The 16,730-nt window shown below is 42.0% G+C and overlaps 4 protein-coding genes across 7 annotated transcripts in view; 3 read left to right on the forward strand and 1 right to left on the reverse strand.

Moving 5' to 3' along the window:
• Positions 1-96: 96 nt before the first annotated feature.
• Positions 97-6,310, forward strand: hcls1 (hematopoietic cell-specific Lyn substrate 1). 3 transcript variants are annotated; one of them, XM_061761849.1, is made up of 17 exons: positions 97-371; positions 783-866; positions 932-1,005; positions 1,756-1,876; positions 1,939-2,049; positions 2,586-2,640; positions 2,723-2,833; positions 2,911-3,021; positions 3,099-3,209; positions 3,287-3,397; positions 3,470-3,525; positions 3,832-3,901; positions 3,987-4,135; positions 4,213-4,326; positions 4,709-4,943; positions 5,034-5,099; positions 5,179-6,310. In XM_061761849.1, the coding sequence occupies exons 2-17, from the start codon at positions 783-785 to the stop codon at positions 5,313-5,315; spliced, it is 1,716 nt and encodes a 571-aa protein (XP_061617833.1). In that variant the 5' UTR covers positions 97-371; the 3' UTR covers positions 5,316-6,310. The 3 variants fall into 3 exon arrangements, with proteins under 3 accessions (XP_061617833.1, XP_061617832.1, XP_061617831.1); XM_061761848.1 differs by lacking the exon at positions 97-371 and having other exon boundaries at positions 386-866; positions 4,709-4,844; XM_061761847.1 differs by lacking the exon at positions 97-371 and having other exon boundaries at positions 387-866.
• Positions 6,099-7,334, reverse strand: llph (LLP homolog, long-term synaptic facilitation factor). Its single transcript, XM_061761858.1, has 3 exons — positions 7,214-7,334; positions 6,614-6,839; positions 6,099-6,534 (listed from the first exon to the last, which is right to left on the reverse strand). The coding sequence occupies exons 2-3, from the start codon at positions 6,831-6,833 to the stop codon at positions 6,359-6,361; spliced, it is 396 nt and encodes a 131-aa protein (XP_061617842.1). The 5' UTR covers positions 6,834-6,839; positions 7,214-7,334; the 3' UTR covers positions 6,099-6,358.
• Positions 7,234-9,523, forward strand: pex26 (peroxisomal biogenesis factor 26). Of its 2 annotated transcripts, none has more exons than XM_061761853.1 (6): positions 7,234-7,455; positions 7,565-7,760; positions 7,827-7,967; positions 8,045-8,358; positions 8,431-8,571; positions 9,289-9,523. In XM_061761853.1, the coding sequence occupies exons 1-6, from the start codon at positions 7,434-7,436 to the stop codon at positions 9,387-9,389; spliced, it is 915 nt and encodes a 304-aa protein (XP_061617837.1). In that variant the 5' UTR covers positions 7,234-7,433; the 3' UTR covers positions 9,390-9,523. The 2 variants fall into 2 exon arrangements, with proteins under 2 accessions (XP_061617837.1, XP_061617838.1); XM_061761854.1 differs by having other exon boundaries at positions 7,236-7,455; positions 7,830-7,967.
• A 124-nt stretch (positions 9,524-9,647) lies between these two features.
• The window catches only part of LOC133471835 (G1/S-specific cyclin-D2-like), a 28,012-nt gene continuing 20,929 nt past the window's right edge, over positions 9,648-16,730 (forward strand). Inside the window, exon 1 of the mRNA XM_061761855.1 lies at positions 9,648-9,787. The gene's annotated coding sequence lies outside the window, so the exon portion shown is untranslated. The remainder of the gene's footprint in view (positions 9,788-16,730) is intronic.

Consider the following 16,730-nt stretch of genomic DNA (forward strand, 5'->3'; position numbering starts at 1 on the left):
GAAGAGAAAAACATAACTGTCCATGTAAATTTGTTTACATTTAGTTGTATTGTATTTTGTTATTCTGCCCTCAAGTGTTCATATTCGGTATTGCAGCACATCATTAAAGTCGAAAAGTTTTGTGACAGAATATGAATGCAGCATTGCCGATCCATTTTCTTCCCTCTAAAAACTGCGTTATTTTATCAGGATGACCATGCTTAAAATATGTCGTGTCTATATTAATATATACTTTTTTTATTTTTAATTTTTTTAACAATCTTATTATTCGCAACCGCTCGTACACGCGGCTCTGCTCGTGCGCGCGTACCGTTTGTGGCGTAACATCGAGTGAGACGCGGAAATCTATTCACAAGTGACGAACGGAAAAGGTAATGTGAATTTTCCTTTTTCATTTTATGTTTTTACATGTTTGCATTGATTGATTTTTTTTTTTTTTACCCACAATGTATATGCATGTAAAAGTAATGTTGATAAACATGGGGAGGGTTAACTTTAAAGCCAGTGACAACAATGGCTATGACAACATAATGTGGGCTACCAACATGTTTAAATGTGCTAATTTACCAATATTAATATTAGATGATAACATGAGAAAAGCAATAAACAAGCTCAATATTTTTTTGTATTGTTGAATAGCAGGTAGCTTTTTTTTTTTTCTCCCCCTCATGTATTTTTATTTTTTATTTTGGGGAAATGAAACTTGTGCATGCACTTTTTCCATCGTCCTGATAAAGTTAAGAAAATGTGAATCAGTTACTGTGTGCACCTTATTCCTGCAGATGTGGAAGTCAGTAGTGGGCCACAATGTGAGCATGAAGGTGGCTGCAGAAGGCGACGACTGGGAGACGGACCCAGACTTTGAGGTACTGAGGACTTCCTGCCTGCGTGGGTGCAAGTTATGCATTGACGCAAACCCTTCCTGTTTCAGAATAATGTGTCGGAGCAGGAGCAGAGGTGGGGGGCCAAGACCATTGAAGGTTCCGGCCGCAAAGAGCCCATCAGGTAAGTGAAGGTGTCGTGCATGTCCACTACTACACTTACTGTTTTCTGTGCTTACACATGTCATATGGGATTGTGTAGATACAGGAAGAGGAAGTGAGAGCAGAGCCAGTTATCGCCTAATAAGGAATTTAACATGAGATTACACCAACCATACTGCATTAGAGAGGACAGGGAGGGTCACCAGCGCTATTAGGACTATGACACCAAGCTCTGATGGCCAGTGTGGTGGCGAGGATGCAAATTACTCCTCTCTGAACCTTGTCGCAAATAGCAAAAGTCTACGAGTAATTGACACTCCCCCCCCCCCCCCCCCCCCCAATAAGTTTTATGCTTCGCTGTAATTGCATAAGGGGGAAAATGACTACTTTTGTCCAAATGAAGCTCCTCAATTTACTCAAATAGTTCCTTGACGCCGATGCTACCATTAGGCCTCAGATTTTGGCGGTATCATAACCGTGAGCAAAAATATAGTGCTATCACCGTATTGCAGTACCAGCTCTAATGGTATGTAAAAAGAAAATCAACAATTGCATTTTTCAAAATCCAATCCAAATGTAGTAGAACAATAAAGATGAGTCCCTACTTCTCTGCGCTTCTTCACCTTGTGAAGTAACAAAAAAAGAAAAAAAAAACACACCAGAACGGCACTGTGACAAATTTGAGCCAAGTCTATACATATGTTCATTTTAAATGCAAAAGGGCCACCTAAATCACATCTTGATGACACTTACACTGTGATTTTGTTTACAGCATTGCAGAGCTGAGGGACAAAGTTGCAGCGGAGCACGAGCAGGTGAAACATCAGAAGACTCCCAAAGCGTCGTATGGCTACGGAGGGAAGTTCGGCGTGGAGACGGACCGCATGGACAAGGTGTGGTCGACACACTAAGGCTCATGTTGCGGTCAAAAGTGAACCAAATTAGCATTTTGCAGGTGGCGGTGGGACACGACTACGTGGCCCAAGTGCAACAGCACAGTTCCCAGAAAGATGCGGCGAAGGGGTTCGGGGGAAAGTTTGGCGTGGAGAAAGATCGTCTTGATAAGGTGAGAGGACAAGTGTCAATGTTTTATACTTATTGAATGCAACTTCCTGTCTGCACTTGTTATGCTTAGGTTTGCAAAAGCTGTTTTGCAAACTTTTTATATTTTCAGTTGTATTTTTTTTTTTTTTTTTTTTTTTTGGTAATTTGAAAACTATGTATTTAAGATTATATTAATGTTAAAAGAATGATTCAAATAGTTTTTTTGGAAACCTACCTTTTTGTAAATTTTTTTTAAATGTGGTCATTTAATTTGAAAAAAATAACTAAATTACTGCCAAATGAATAATGAAAATAAGTTTTTGCAAACTGTACATTTTGTTTGCATGTTTTTGTACATGTTTTTAATGATTACGTTTTTTTTCGCACAGCATATATAAAATAATGCTTTCAATGAATTTTAAATGTAGATACTGTAAAGATCTAATTCTTAATGAAAAAATACACAAAATAAAAAAATATGAAAAGAATATGAATAAAATGAATAAGCATCCTTAATCCTGCTGTATCCAATACATAAATATTCTGTTATCTGTGCAGTCTGCTGTGGGTTTTGAGTATAAAGGCGAAGTCCAGCAGCATATGTCACAGAAAGGTGAGTCAAATAGAATTATTTCATATAAAAAGTTTCATTTCTCTTTCAGTGTGTCTCACATGTAGATGTCATGTCCTTCCAGATTATTCCAAAGGCTTCGGGGGTAAATACGGCGTAGAGAAGGAGAAAGTGGACAAAGCCGCCATGGGCTACGACTACAAATGTCAAACAGAGAAGCATCAGTCGCAAAGAGGCGGGTGAACAATGCTGCTCGCATCGCGCTCATCGTGCTGAATGATAGCTCACGTTTTCTCCCTCTTCTGGCGGCAGATTATTCCAAAGGCTTCGGGGGCAAATACGGCGTGGAGAAGGAGAAAGTGGACAAAGCCGCCGTGGGCTACGACTACAAATGTCAAACGGAGAAGCATCAGTCGCAAAAAGGCGGGTGAACAATGCTGCTCACATCGCGCTCATCGTGCTGAATGATAGCTCACGTTTTCTCCCTCTTCTGGCGGCAGATTATTCCAAAGGCTTCGGGGGCAAATACGGCGTGGAGAAGGAGAAAGTGGACAAAGCCGCCGTGGGCTACGACTACAAATGTCAAACGGAGAAGCATCAGTCGCAAAAAGGCGGGTGAACAATGCTGCTCGCATCGCGCTCATCGTGCTGAATGATAGCTCACGTTTTCTCCCTCTTCTGGCGGCAGATTATTCCAAAGGCTTCGGGGGCAAATACGGCGTGGAGAAGGAGAAAGTGGACAAAGCCGCCGTGGGCTACGACTACAAATGCCAAACGGAGAAACACCAATCACAAAAAGGTGACAGGACACAGACGTAGAGGCACAAATACCGGTTCACTACATCGCGCTAATCCAGTGGAACATTTTCAGATTATTCCGCAGGCTTCGGAGGCCGATATGGTGTACAGTCGGAACGCATGGACAAGGTGAGTGAGCGAGTTAACATAATTGAAAAAAAATTACATTCAATTCAATTTACTACGCTTTGCTTTAACTAGATAACTAGGAAATGTATTTAATTTGAATACTTTTTTTTCCCCATTTTACATTTACATGTTATTTTTGCTACTTAAAAAAATCCTCTCGTTCAGTTTTTTTGGGGGGGGGGAATAAATTATGAAATGGCCTGTGCAGTCTGCAGTGGGTTTATTATTTAGGTAAACGGTATGAAGATTAAGATGTCATAGCATTTTAAACACTTTAAATGAATATATCTTTTTCTTTTTTTCAAGAGTGCAGTTGGCTTCTCAGAGATGGACCCCCCAGCTTCTGCGTATGAAAAGATGCAGCCAGTAGAGGCCTGTGAGTTCTTTATTGATGTATGAATGTATACAACAAAGTGGTTATTTATCATTGACTGTGCATCTTATTCATGCATGTCACGCAGCCGGCGCCAGTGCGGGCAAGCTGAAGGCTCGTTTCGAGAGCCTGGCCAAGGCCTCGGACGAGGAGAACAGGAGAAGAGTCGAAGAAGAGAAGAGCAGGAGAAAGGAGAGAGAGAAGAGAGAGCGACAGGAAGCAGAACGCATACAGCAGGTGACACCCCCCCCCCCACACACACACACAAAAAACAAAAAAGGATTTTTAGTAACTCCAATGTGTTTGCTGTGCAGGAGCAGAAGAGCAGAGAGGACCACCACCATCCTGCAGATGTTCCAAAAGTGCTTGCAGGATGTGAAGAGCCACCGGAGATCTCCCAGAACATACCAGAAGAACCAGAAGCAGAGGTCAGATGCTAACAAAACAGTAATAGTACAACTTGTAATAGTAATACTTTGGTTGCTTTCTAAAAATAATAATAAAAAAAAGAAATGCAATTAAAATATTTATTACAACTTGCATTACTATTTTTGCTACTTTGTAAAAATGTTATATAAAAATGATTTAAAAAATATATATTACAATTTGCATTACTTTTGCTGCTTTCTGAAAATGAGAAAAATATTTCAAAAAATATTTATAATAGTTCATATCAAGGGGTTATACTTCCTCTTTGTGAACACCCACTCAAGTTACCAAATTTGGTTCCCAGTTCCATACAGGCACTGTGTGTCCTTTTCCCTTATGAAGCGCTCTCTAAATCAATTACACTTTTAATTCCGTCTTTAGTCGAAAACATTCGACGACGAGCCTCCTACTTTGCCTCGGCGCTCGGACTACTTCCTGCAAATGGACCTTCCTTTGCCACCCGTCGAGGAGGCGGAGGATGCCGACGTGTACAACCAAGTCGCAGCGGATGACGAAGGTGAAGAGTACGAGGAGGTGGCGCCGGCGCCCCCTGTGGTGGAGGTGGGAGGGGATGAGTATGAGGAAGTTGGCCTGGCGCCCCCCGCAGCTTTGTCGGGTATGGTATCAACACACATTTTAGTTGTGTTGCGAGCAAAAATTAGCTAAATTTTTTTTTTTTTTTTTTTTTAATTTATATATATCCCAGCGCCGGACGACTATGAGAACCTGTCAGGTGACGTCCAAGCCGTAGCAATTTATGACTATCAAGGAGGTACTTTATTTCTGTCATTTAAAAAAAAAAATTTGTAATCATATCTGCGTTCTGGTGATGTATTGGCTGACTTTCGCAGAGGACGTGGACGAGATCTCCTTCAACCCGGACGATGTCATCACCGACATCGAGATGATCGATGAGGGCTGGTGGAAGGGACGCTGCCACGGACGCACCGGCCTGTTTCCCGCCGTCTATGTCCAGCTCATCCAGTGAGACTGTGACGCCACCAACCATTGCAGGGTACATTCACTTGTAAGCTTCTTTTGGGGGGCTGGAGATAATAATCGACCATTTAAAATGTGTGAAATTGTTCATATATTCAGTCTTTACACGACACCGCTACTAGTTTGCAAGGTTAAGAATAAGGCTGTCCCGATCACATTTTTTTAGCACACAAGGCCATGTCACTTGATTTGGAGTGTCTGCTGATGCAGTACCTTGGCAAATGCATTAAGGAGAAAAAAAAAAAGAGAGCGCATCCAAATTGCCTTACTTTTTTTTTTTTTTTTACTTGAATAAAAGTATCCCAGCTGCTTTTCTGCCGCTTGTCTTTTTCACGCGACCACAGAAAGTCAAATGTTGGGCTTACATTGTGTTTAAGCGATTGCCTTTCCATTTGGCAATATCTTTGTACCTCAGGATTGTCTTCATCCGATACAGATCATCTAAAAATTACGTTTGGGCCCGATTTCAGATTACATGATCGGGACAATTCTAGTTAACATGACATTAGCTATGGAAAGACCTCCATTATATATTATGTTTATACAATAATTGTTTGTCTTCCCAATTATTTGACAGAGTATATTTAATTTTAAAAAATTGTTACATCATGCCTCCTTACAGTGTAAAAAAAAATGAAAATACTGAATAAGTTGCAAAAAGTGTGCGATCTATGCTAAGAGTAGCATAAACAAAAATAATAATTTCAACCAATATTTTGGAGTGACTTTACTATGCCCATCCCTTTGTTTACCAACACCCATTCAATAAGTCTGTAGTCCAGGACTTTTATTGCAATTCTAAGCTTTTTATGATTCAAAATGAGGACAATTGGTAAATCATTGTTTGTTGTTACATGCTTTGGATATATTTTACATGAAATTTAAGCTTTTAAGCACACAAGTAAAGAAATCAAAATATACTTTGTGTCCGAGTGTCCAAAGTGTTGCTGCTGTTCCATCCAAATAAACAGAGCCTCTGTTGCACATGGATGGGAGTGTTCTTCACCAGAGTGTCTTTGGTTTCTTTGCTTTTCACCAGGCAATCCCCTTCTTCTTCCTGTTGTTTGTTTTTCCTTTGCCGACCTTCTGTGCCATCCTCTTGGTCTTCAGCTTCTTGGCCTGTCGCTGGCTCATCCACACCGGATACTGTCCGTGCTCATTCAGCAGTGTCTTCTTGTTGCGCTTGCTGTCCAAGTCCATGCCACCATCTGTGGCACAAGTGATAAAATTGTTTATTAATTAATGTGTGTTTACAAAGTCGGCGTGAAGGTGGACGACCTCGCTCACCGTCCTCTCCGTCTCCTGCCATGTTGACTTCGGCCTCCTTCTTGATCTTTTCGACCGGGACCACAGTGGCGATCTCCTGCATGTCGCTCATCACGGCCTCCTCACCTTTCTTGCCCAGACTGAGGGCTAGTTTGAGGCGGGCCAGCTCCTTGGGGGCGTTCTTCTTCCTCTTCTCTGCTCGCATCTTCCTCTTCCACTTACTCCGCAAGCTTTTGGCCATTTTGTTCTGGAAAAAAACACCAGTAACAAATTAAATCAGATCTCAGGCATGTACAGTGTATATGTTGTGTCAATATGATTAGGGGTGTGAAGCTAATGTATATGACGACAGTTCTAAAAAATATTACATGAAAACAAAACATTGCATGTTGTTAAGGTGACCACAATCTGTTAAATAACACTATATTCGTACAAATTCTATATTCTGTTTTTCTATGCTAAATAGGAGCAAAGGAAGCAAAAGCAAAGCTAACGTCAGCTAGCTCGTTAGCTATATGTCTGATACGCTTTTTAAATAACTCAAAACAGACGTGAAAGTTCGCAATATTACAATCGCGACTCTTAATGACACAATGCGCTGTTTTAAAGAGAATATCTTACAGATTATGGATTTTATCCGCTGAAAGAAACGGGAAGGTACAGACACGTGTTTACAAATGGCAGAGGAGCTGCTTGAAGAAGCTGCCATTTGATTGGCCGCGCTAATGAGCTGAACATCGCCAGCTCTGAGTGGCTGTTTTGCCCGTGGAGGACGCGACCTTTCATTGGCTAATCGCTCCATACCCGGAAGCTTCGGTAAACAAGATCCACCAGAAGGTTCATGTGTACGAACAACGCTTCGGGTGCGCATAAATATATAATTAGCAACATATTACTGTTAAAAAAGGAAAGTAGAACAACGTCGATACAATTATACACGTGGATTTACCTTATTGTATCGTAACTTGTCAGTCATGAACAGCCCTGCGACGAGCGACGATTTTACGCCTGTTTTCAACGCTCCGCTGTCTTGCACTCAAACCAAACTGCTCGACATGTTGGAAGATGCCACAGAGCAACTGATGCTTTTTAAAGACTTCCACGCTACCTTTCATACCTGCGACAGAGGCCTAGAGAGCCTCGCCCACGCAGAGGAAGAGGACGTGAGGTGACGTGTTACGTTAAACCTTATTTTTCAAGTTACTTTTTATTTGCAAATGTTTTTCCACTCTAGTAGGGGTGATCTTAAGTCTGGCTTTTGCATCGTGGGGATTCAAGCTTTGGCTGAGCTCAACCAGTGGCCCGGTGTCCTTGCTTGGGTCCTTCAGCATTATGAGCATCAAGAGGATATACCAGCTAAAATAATGCAAATGTGGTGAGTAAGTAAAAAGCAGTTTGTCCATGATGTCATTGCGCAGTGCTTTTCATAGGCTTTGTCATCCTTTCTGGCAGCATTCTCCTCTACTCAAAAGTGGACGAGCCGGCAGTGATGGAAGAGGCTTCCCGAGCGTGGCTGCACAGCCCGTCTAACCGCCGACTGGACGGGTATGGCACGGTGGCTGAGCTGTATCTGCTGCATGTCCTCGTGCCCCTTGGACACACGGATCAGGCCAGAGAACTGGTCGTTGGCGAGGTGGGCAGTGCCACATTCACGGAAGAACAACGACAGACGGCGCTTGATATCATAAAAGAAGATGAGTGTGCGAAAAACGAGTCAGGTGCCAACGCAGATTGTGGGTTAAATGCTGATAATGCCTCGACGCAAGGTGGGAACTCATTTCGACTCATTAGACCTTTCTATAGATCAACACTGAAAGCTGTCATTGTCACTTACACAGGTTCCCTTCTCCATAAATTGGAGGCCCTGTTGAGGCTTTCCTACAGGAGGTTGACGTCTGCCTTTTCCGGATCCTTCCCATTCCATAAACTCTTCTTGGCTGCTCTCATTTTCTACATGCTTTTGGTACGCCTGGATCCAGGTAGGCATTTATATCGAAAGCAGGGGGTCCCCCAACCTCTGGACTGCAGGCCAGTACCGGCCTGTTGGTCATTTGTGGTTGTCAGCAAGATTTTAATATCTATTCAAAAATAATAAGTAAAAACTGCAAAAAGACAAAGGTCATTAAAAATCTATTAAATTTAATTTCGCGAGGTGTTCAATTTGCTTGTATTAGCCAAGAGTGTTTAATAATGAACAATATTGAGGTACTATTTAAAATATAGAGAATTTAACTTAAGGATTTCTGTTTATGCAATGCATACAAGTTAATGCGGCTAAAAGGACCAAAAACATATCAAGCTCTGACTTTTTTGAGGTTTGTGTTTCATGGTAAGTCATCAAGCTTTTGCGGCCAAGCTCCGCCACAGGCAATGACACAAATTTTAATGGTACTCGTTTTATCTTTGCTAGTCTGAGTATACGCGTTTCAAAATTGGTCCATGGAGTAGTCTGTCTTTGTGGACACCTGAAAATGACTGAAATGATCCAAGAATGGCCGTTTTGAACCCAAACGGCAGATCTCCTGTGTCATTTCAGACATGGCTTCTTGAGACTTTTTTGTGGCTCTCCTCACACCTACCAAATTTCATGTTACTAAGTGAAGCTGGCTACGGAGGCTGAATTTTAAAATAATCTGTGCATATTTGTGACATCATCATGAAATACATTTATACTTTTGGACTTGTCTGCCCCGCAGGGCTTCCGTCTTCCTTCCTGTGGATTTCCAAACTTCATCAGCTACTCCAACAAATGTGGGTCGTCATGGTGGCTCCGTATTATCAAGCTCGGAAAGAGTGAATGTGGACTTTCTCGTAATTTGATTTGTTTTTGTCATTCCACATTGGCTGGCAAAATAGATAACTAAACTCTTACAGTATCAAAGGGATATTAAAGTGGATGCTGATGTATTATGTGTAATGGGATTATTTCATTCCAAAAAAAAAACAGCACATGACTCCCATTTCGCCTCTATTAAAGCCTTCCTTCATCACACACACACACACACACACACACACACACAATTCAAAGCCTGCTGCTTGGTGTTTTTCCTCCTCACGTCAATGTTTTTACACTTTTGGTAAGTACCTTTTCACTTATGATTGTTTGATTCATGTAATGTGTCCCACTTATGCTGTATTTTCCTTTTTTCCCCAGCAAATGCACAGAAGAGAGGAAGCTGGGATGACTGAAGAAAGGTTGGCACCCTTGCATTCCCACCTTTTACATATTCAGTCATTAGTTTGACATTTTTATGCTTTATTAGTAACCACCAATAAATAAAATAGAAGCAGTATTAATTTGCAGCAGTGTCATGTCCGTGTGTGTAGGTGGTGCTCAAGAGACACCACATGTTCATGCTATGGTCCACATGGCTAGGAAGTTTACAAGATTGAAAGTAAACAAAAAACATGCCTGACTGCGTCAAAAAGTCACTAAATGTAAAGCTAGTAGAACTGACAAACAATTTCTATTTTTAATTGTACCGTATAACTTCATACTGAGATGACATAGTTATATATACTGTAGTAGTCATGTACAATTCCAATGAAGTTGGGACGTTGTGTTAAACATAAATAAAAACAGAATACAATGATTTGCAATTCATGTTCAACCTATATTTAATTGAATACACTACTAAGACATCTAATGTTCAAACTGAAAAGCTTGATTGTTTTTCGCTAAGAATCATTAACTTCCAATTTTATGGCTGCAACACGTTCCAGAAAGCTGGGACAGGTGGCAAAAAAGAATGTGAAAGTTGAGGAATGCTCATCAACATCCCACAGGTGAACAGGCTCATTGGGAACAGGTGGGTGCCATGATCGGGTAGAAAAAGGAGCTTCCCTGAATTGCTCAGTTATTCACAAGCAAAGATGGCATGAGTTTCACCTCTTTGTGAACAAGTGCGTGAGAAAATAGTCGAACAGTTTAAGGACAATGTTCCTCAACGTACAATTGCGAGGAATTTCGGGATTTCATCATCTACGGTCCATAATATCATCAAAAGGTTCAGAGAATCTGCAGAAATCACTGCGTGGAAGCGGCAAGGCCGAAAACCAACATTGAATGCCCGTGACCTTCGATCCCTCAGGTGGCACCGCATCAAAAACCGACATCAGTGTGTAAAGGATATCACCACGTGGGCTCAGGAATACTTCAGAAAACCAATGTCAGTAAATACAGTTTGGCGCTACATCCGTAAGTGCAACTTGAAACTCTACTATGCCAAGCAAAAGCCATTTATCAACAGCACCCAGAATGATTATTTGCTCAAAACAATCAAGTTGATCAGTTTGAACATTAAATATCTTGTCTTTGTAGTGTATTCAATTAAATACAGGTCAAACATGATTTACAAATCATTGTATTCTTTTTTTATTTGTTTAAAACAAACTTCTTCATTGGAATTGGGGTTGTAGAATGCTTGGGATACTCTATCAATAATGGCATTCGTATTGTACTTGGAGAAAATCATAATTGGAATGAATTATAGTTGTAGTGAATTATATTATCATAATTGGAGCGAATTGTGTAGTACAATTCACTCCAATTGTGGTTGTGATAACGGGAGTGTATTGTAATTGAAGTGTCATCTAAATTGGGATGAATGGTAATTGGAGTGAATCATATCATAGTTTGAGTGAACAGTTTAGCAATTGAAGTGTATCACATTGTAATTGGAGGGAATTATATCGCTATCATAATTTGAGTGAGTCGAGTCATAATTTTAGTGAGTCTTATTGAAATTGGAGTGAACCGTATCAAGGTTGGAGGTGATTTTATAATCGTTTGAGTGAATTGTATTGTGATTTGAGTGACTCGTATCGTAATCGGAGTGAATGGTACCATAATTGTTGTGAATTATCTTTGTTGTAATTGGAGTCAATCATGAGTGTAAATGAATCCCAATGGCCGCCACCGTGCTCAGCCAGCCCTTGCGGCGAGGTGACAGCGACACTGTTGACGCGTGTTTAGCCGTTGCTAGGTGAGCGTGCACTGGAGAAAATGAAATTTTTTTTGGGGGGGTTGGCTTTCGGAGAGATCCATCTCCCCTCTCGCACTGCATTCCAGACATTTCACTAGCATCATCAATAATACCGCTTAATGTTGTAACAGCATGGGAAAATCAGCCTCAAGCAGGACCACCATATTGTTGGTGCGGCTTTTTGATTTATTCCAACCATGGAGCTGATGTCACCTCCGTGCAGCAGATCAGCTTGCTGATGTTATTTAAAGCAGACATGTCCTAACTTACGTACTGAAAAATAGAAGCAAGGGACCGCCATTTTGATATTTGCCACCTAATTGTTGATTCAAGAAAACGAGCCGCAAAATGGCCGCCGGGGCAGAATTTGGACACCCCTGTATGCAGCACTTAATGTTGTCATTGATGGGTAGCCCAACCAATTAGATCATCCACACTTGGAAGGGTGCTAACCTAGTTAGCTACGCTTTAGCATCGTTATAACGCAGCAGTTCTTAACCATTTATTCTCTATAGAATAACATCGGCAAGTAGTCGCATTCGTAATAAAGAACGAGAGGAAAGGCTAGATGAAAAAGAGCAAACTAGCAGTAACTCGCTATCCCTCAAGTCGGAAACTGTTCCGTTCTGCCACACGCACACACACGCCTGCCTGGTGACCATGGTGATGACCGCTTTTGTTTGTCACAAACAAAAGTCGGATGCTTTTCTGCCTTCTCTTTCATGTTGATAAGGCTATCATAAAATCGTATCACTTCCCTTTTACTTACGGATGGTATATTATCACTAAGCCAGCACTGAATATTGCTCTTGAAATTCATTAAGGTCAGTATTTCGACATTGCAGCTGAGCTGGCATTAAAAAAAAATAAAAAATAAAAAAATAAAAACATTTATAGACAATATTATACACCGGTACCCCAGACTGTCATTACACTTTTAAACTCTTTCACCCCAGGGAGGTCACCTTTTGGGAATCCCTGACCCAAGTATAAAAGAAGGCATAAATCAGAGTAGGCTTCTTATCATGAACGGTTGGAATTCTTGCTAACATTTTTCTTTGGGATCAGATTCTTGGAAGCGTGTCGTAAATAACACATGTGCTGACTTTTGTTGTGAGGGAGGAGGAGAAAAAAAGAGATGTGGGGCGGCGGTTTGGTTTGGAGCCTGACGTGACTTTTGGGTGGCTCTTGCTGCGATTCCATGATGCACGTTCGATTTGTTCAGGGTGGAGGGAAAAAACGCTGAGCCAGCAGTTTAGTCGTCCAAAGCTGCTGAGGCTGAATGAGGCAGCCCCCCCCTTCTTAGTCACATTGCCCTACCCGTTCGTGACCCTTCAGTTGGTGCCTTATCTGCGCTCCTTATCATGTCGGCGAGTACATTGTGCATATATTTGAAGCCGGGCCGCTCGGGTTACTGGGAAATGAGTGTAGCTTCCTGTCCCAACAGCCATCTTGAAAATTTCGTACCACCTGCCCGCGCCACGGATCTGCCGTCGCCATTGCGTTCCCATAGCGGGAAAATAAATCGAAAGGCCAAAACAAAAGACGTCGTCCGGTTGTGACTTGTCGCGAGGACGACTCATCCCGACACGATCGGAACGTATCATAATAAATGCCGGCCTGGCGTACCTTCAATTGAAATTTATGGAGGAATGAGCAGAATTGCACCTCCAGGCCAAACGGCGCATTCGCAGTCTGGATTGTAGCGCAAGCGCTTAACCACTGCCGCATTTGTGTTTTTGTTTAGTTGCAAAACAAAAAAAAAACCGAAGCGTTTCAGGGTTTCCAATCCTCACTTACAGTATGTACATTGTGTGACATCATAGCAATGCGACACAGTGTAAGGGGCCATTGTAGGACCACTATAGTCCGATAAAAAGAACATATCAAAATATATATATATATATATATATATATATTTTTTTTTCCCTAATGCAAAAATAATGTTTTCCTTGTTTTGGATTTTAAAGAACCCACATTTGCAGGTACATTTTGTTGAGTCACAATCCACTTTTATGACCCGTATCTCCCAATTTTCAATCTTTTTTAAAATTTAACTACCCAAATATTTTTTCTTTATATTCTGGATGATTTAAAAGAATTTAGAGGTGCAACGATTAATTGTTTAATCAACAACTGCAAGTGACTAATTGGACAGTTTGTTTGGAATGAGCTAATCAAGGTGAGCATCCATCGTCCGAGCTCTTTGACCTCCTTCCTGTTCCCACACAAAGACCCTCTAATGCCAGGTAGCTGGCGCCGGCATTCCTGAAGCATTCCTCCACGGGGAAGTTGCTGGGATGGGGATGAAACAATGACCCGCTCTCATTCATCGGGTTTAGGGTTCTGTGGGAAAGTCCACCGGCGGGTGGAATGTTCTCCAGGAGTTGCACTAACAAGATGGAGGGAGGTCTTCTTACAAGAGGAGGCTGATAAAACGCTTTGATGGAGCTGTGCTGTTTGCACATGCTTGTCATGCTTTATGGACTTTGTTTGCGCGTTTGCAGGCTGATGTCATGTCGAGGAGACGATCTGCATCGTCGAGTTAGACCCAACACATCCACTTTCAATATACATATCGTCCTATAGAAAACATGTACATCCACTTGTAGTGACTTTTTGGCGTATTGACATTCAATTTACACTACGTAATAAAAAGCATGTATTTTTACATTTAATGATTAATCAACATATCATCACGGTCCAACGGAAAACGTATCTACATATCTAGTAACACAGCTACAGTATATTACATCTTTAGTACATATCCAATAAATAAATCATTTATATCCACATTTAATGACTAATCTACATGTCATCACTTTCCAATGGAAAACAATATTTTTATATCATCCAGTAGAAAACGTATCGCCACATTGTGTGACTATTTGACATAACATTGCTACATATTGAAAAGCATGTATCTCCACATTTAGCATTTACCCTATCAGCACTAAATCTACATATCATCCTATAAAATGCATGCATCTCTAAATTTAGTGTTTTTCTCTTTTTATCTGAAAACATTTTATTTTATGGCAAAAAAATTTTTTTTCATTTGACAGCGACAACGGTATGCTCTACAGCCATAGTTGGCATGCTTTTACGAACCATGCTGATGGGTCTCCCCCAAAGTCTTCCTGCAAGAAGCACACGATTATCAAAAATGTTTCTTGATAAGATGATTTAGTAACATTCTAGGAACTCCTAATTGAGTAATTGATTGATTAGGAGGCGCGTCTTTATGCTGCGGCTGGAATGTGATGACTGCGTTTAATTTCCACACAGTCACGTTTAGTGACATTGCTGTGATGGCACCTTGCTGACACTGTAACACATTAAATTGCAGGGGGGGGGAGCACCTCTCTGTCCCGACTGATAAATGAAGGCAAGCGCTCGCCCTTTCGCCTTTTTTGACTCCAGGATAAAAAAAAATCAACAAAGCGGCGTAACGTCGGCGTGAAAGCTGCCTTTTGTTTACATTGCGGCCTGTCGCCTTGCCACGGGGCCTAGCCTACATGTCGTGTCCGGTGTCTATATGCAGCACTTGGTTTTGTGGGAAGCGCTCGGAGCCACGAGAGGAGATCAACGGCGGTCCGCAGACTCGCTTCGCGCCCTCTCTGATGTGGCGCCCAAATTTCCGCCCCTAAGGAAGTTCACAGCCTGGCGGGATAGCGCCCGAGCATGTGAGGAAAAAAAATTTATGTCACCTTTAACGGGCTCCCGAGGGAGTGTCCCGTCAACCGGAAGAGAGCGGTATGTGATCACGTAGGTATTTTTGCTCAAGGCTAGGCTTGGCTAGGCTAGCACATGCTGAATTGAAATCCCTGCTGTCTCGCCGCCTGCATAGCATTCAAAACCATCAAGTATTGAGACTTGGCACAGTAAAACAACAATAAATGCTAAGCTAATAACATTGCTGTGTCTTCGTAAACCACTTGCGACTCTATATCTGACTGGCTGGAAGATGTGAGTACTTACAGCTGTCGAATGTTTTTAGAATTGATTATTCTACCGATTATCCAATCGACTAAGCGCTTAACCAGATAAAAATGTATGTTGCATTATTCAACAATATATGCGGATGGGGTACAGGTAGTATTGTTGTCCGCTTGGGGTTGCCATTCTCACATTCTACACTGTATATTTGGTGACATTTAAAAGGCGGGGCAAGGCCTTAGTGAGTGATCTGGGCATCAGTAAATGAAAGTAGACTTGCTGTTGCGAGCTCAGGTTAGCAGCCGGTTGTTAACTGGCTAACAGCTAGCCAGTTTGAGCGTCAGTTCTGTCAATCGTTGATATTTATTACGTTTTTATTGTTTTTCCGTCATATAAAATAAAATGTACAAATAAAACAAATTTTCGTCACAATTGCAAGACGTAATGGCGTAATTATTATACCAGAGCGCAATTTCTCGTCTTTTGCACCACTCGGTCTTGCACACCCCCCCACAGTTTGGGAAGCCCTCAGCAGTCACAATAATGCTAAAAAGTTTGTGCGACATCGTCTCTCTGGATTGGCACGCCATTCCTTTGGGATTTTGTCACTGATAACAATGGACGCTCATATGAGGAGCAACTTGACGGACGCACAATGCGATTCCTTTTATGTGGCCCTGCTTCTCGTTAAGCCTCCTCATCTGCAGCCTGTTATGGCGGAGCACGGGGATGACATCATACTGGTCTCGCGGCGGCGGGTAATTGGCCCGCTCTCCTCCTCCACCAGAGTGAGCGACGTGGGCCAAGCAGAACACACAAGTGGAGCCAGGCCATGCGAGTCAGATGCACAGGGTTTTTCCAGAGCGGCTGGCGGGGGCCTCATTGCAGGGGGGGACCGACGGCGAGCCGAAGGAGGCCTCAGAGAAAGGTGGGGCGGAGGGGTGGGGGGCGCTAACCCGTCTGACTGTAAAAGTCCGAAATGAATGAAGAGCCTCAACTCAAATGAAACGCGATATCAAGTTTGCCCCGGGCGGACCTGTTTGATGTGTACTACAATCCGCCGCTGTAGACGGCGCATCACTGTGCCTTTTCTCCCCCATGCTTTAAAAAAAAAAAAAAAAAAAAAATCAAAGTCAAAAGACCTCTCGGCCCACACAATGTTCCGTTAGGACTCCACTGCCGTCACAGTTGGCCATTGTTTGTAATATTTTAAT

Source organism: Phyllopteryx taeniolatus, chromosome 22, assembly GCF_024500385.1.
Source record: "Phyllopteryx taeniolatus isolate TA_2022b chromosome 22, UOR_Ptae_1.2, whole genome shotgun sequence".
NCBI classification, from domain to species: Eukaryota; Metazoa; Chordata; class Actinopteri; order Syngnathiformes; family Syngnathidae; genus Phyllopteryx; species Phyllopteryx taeniolatus.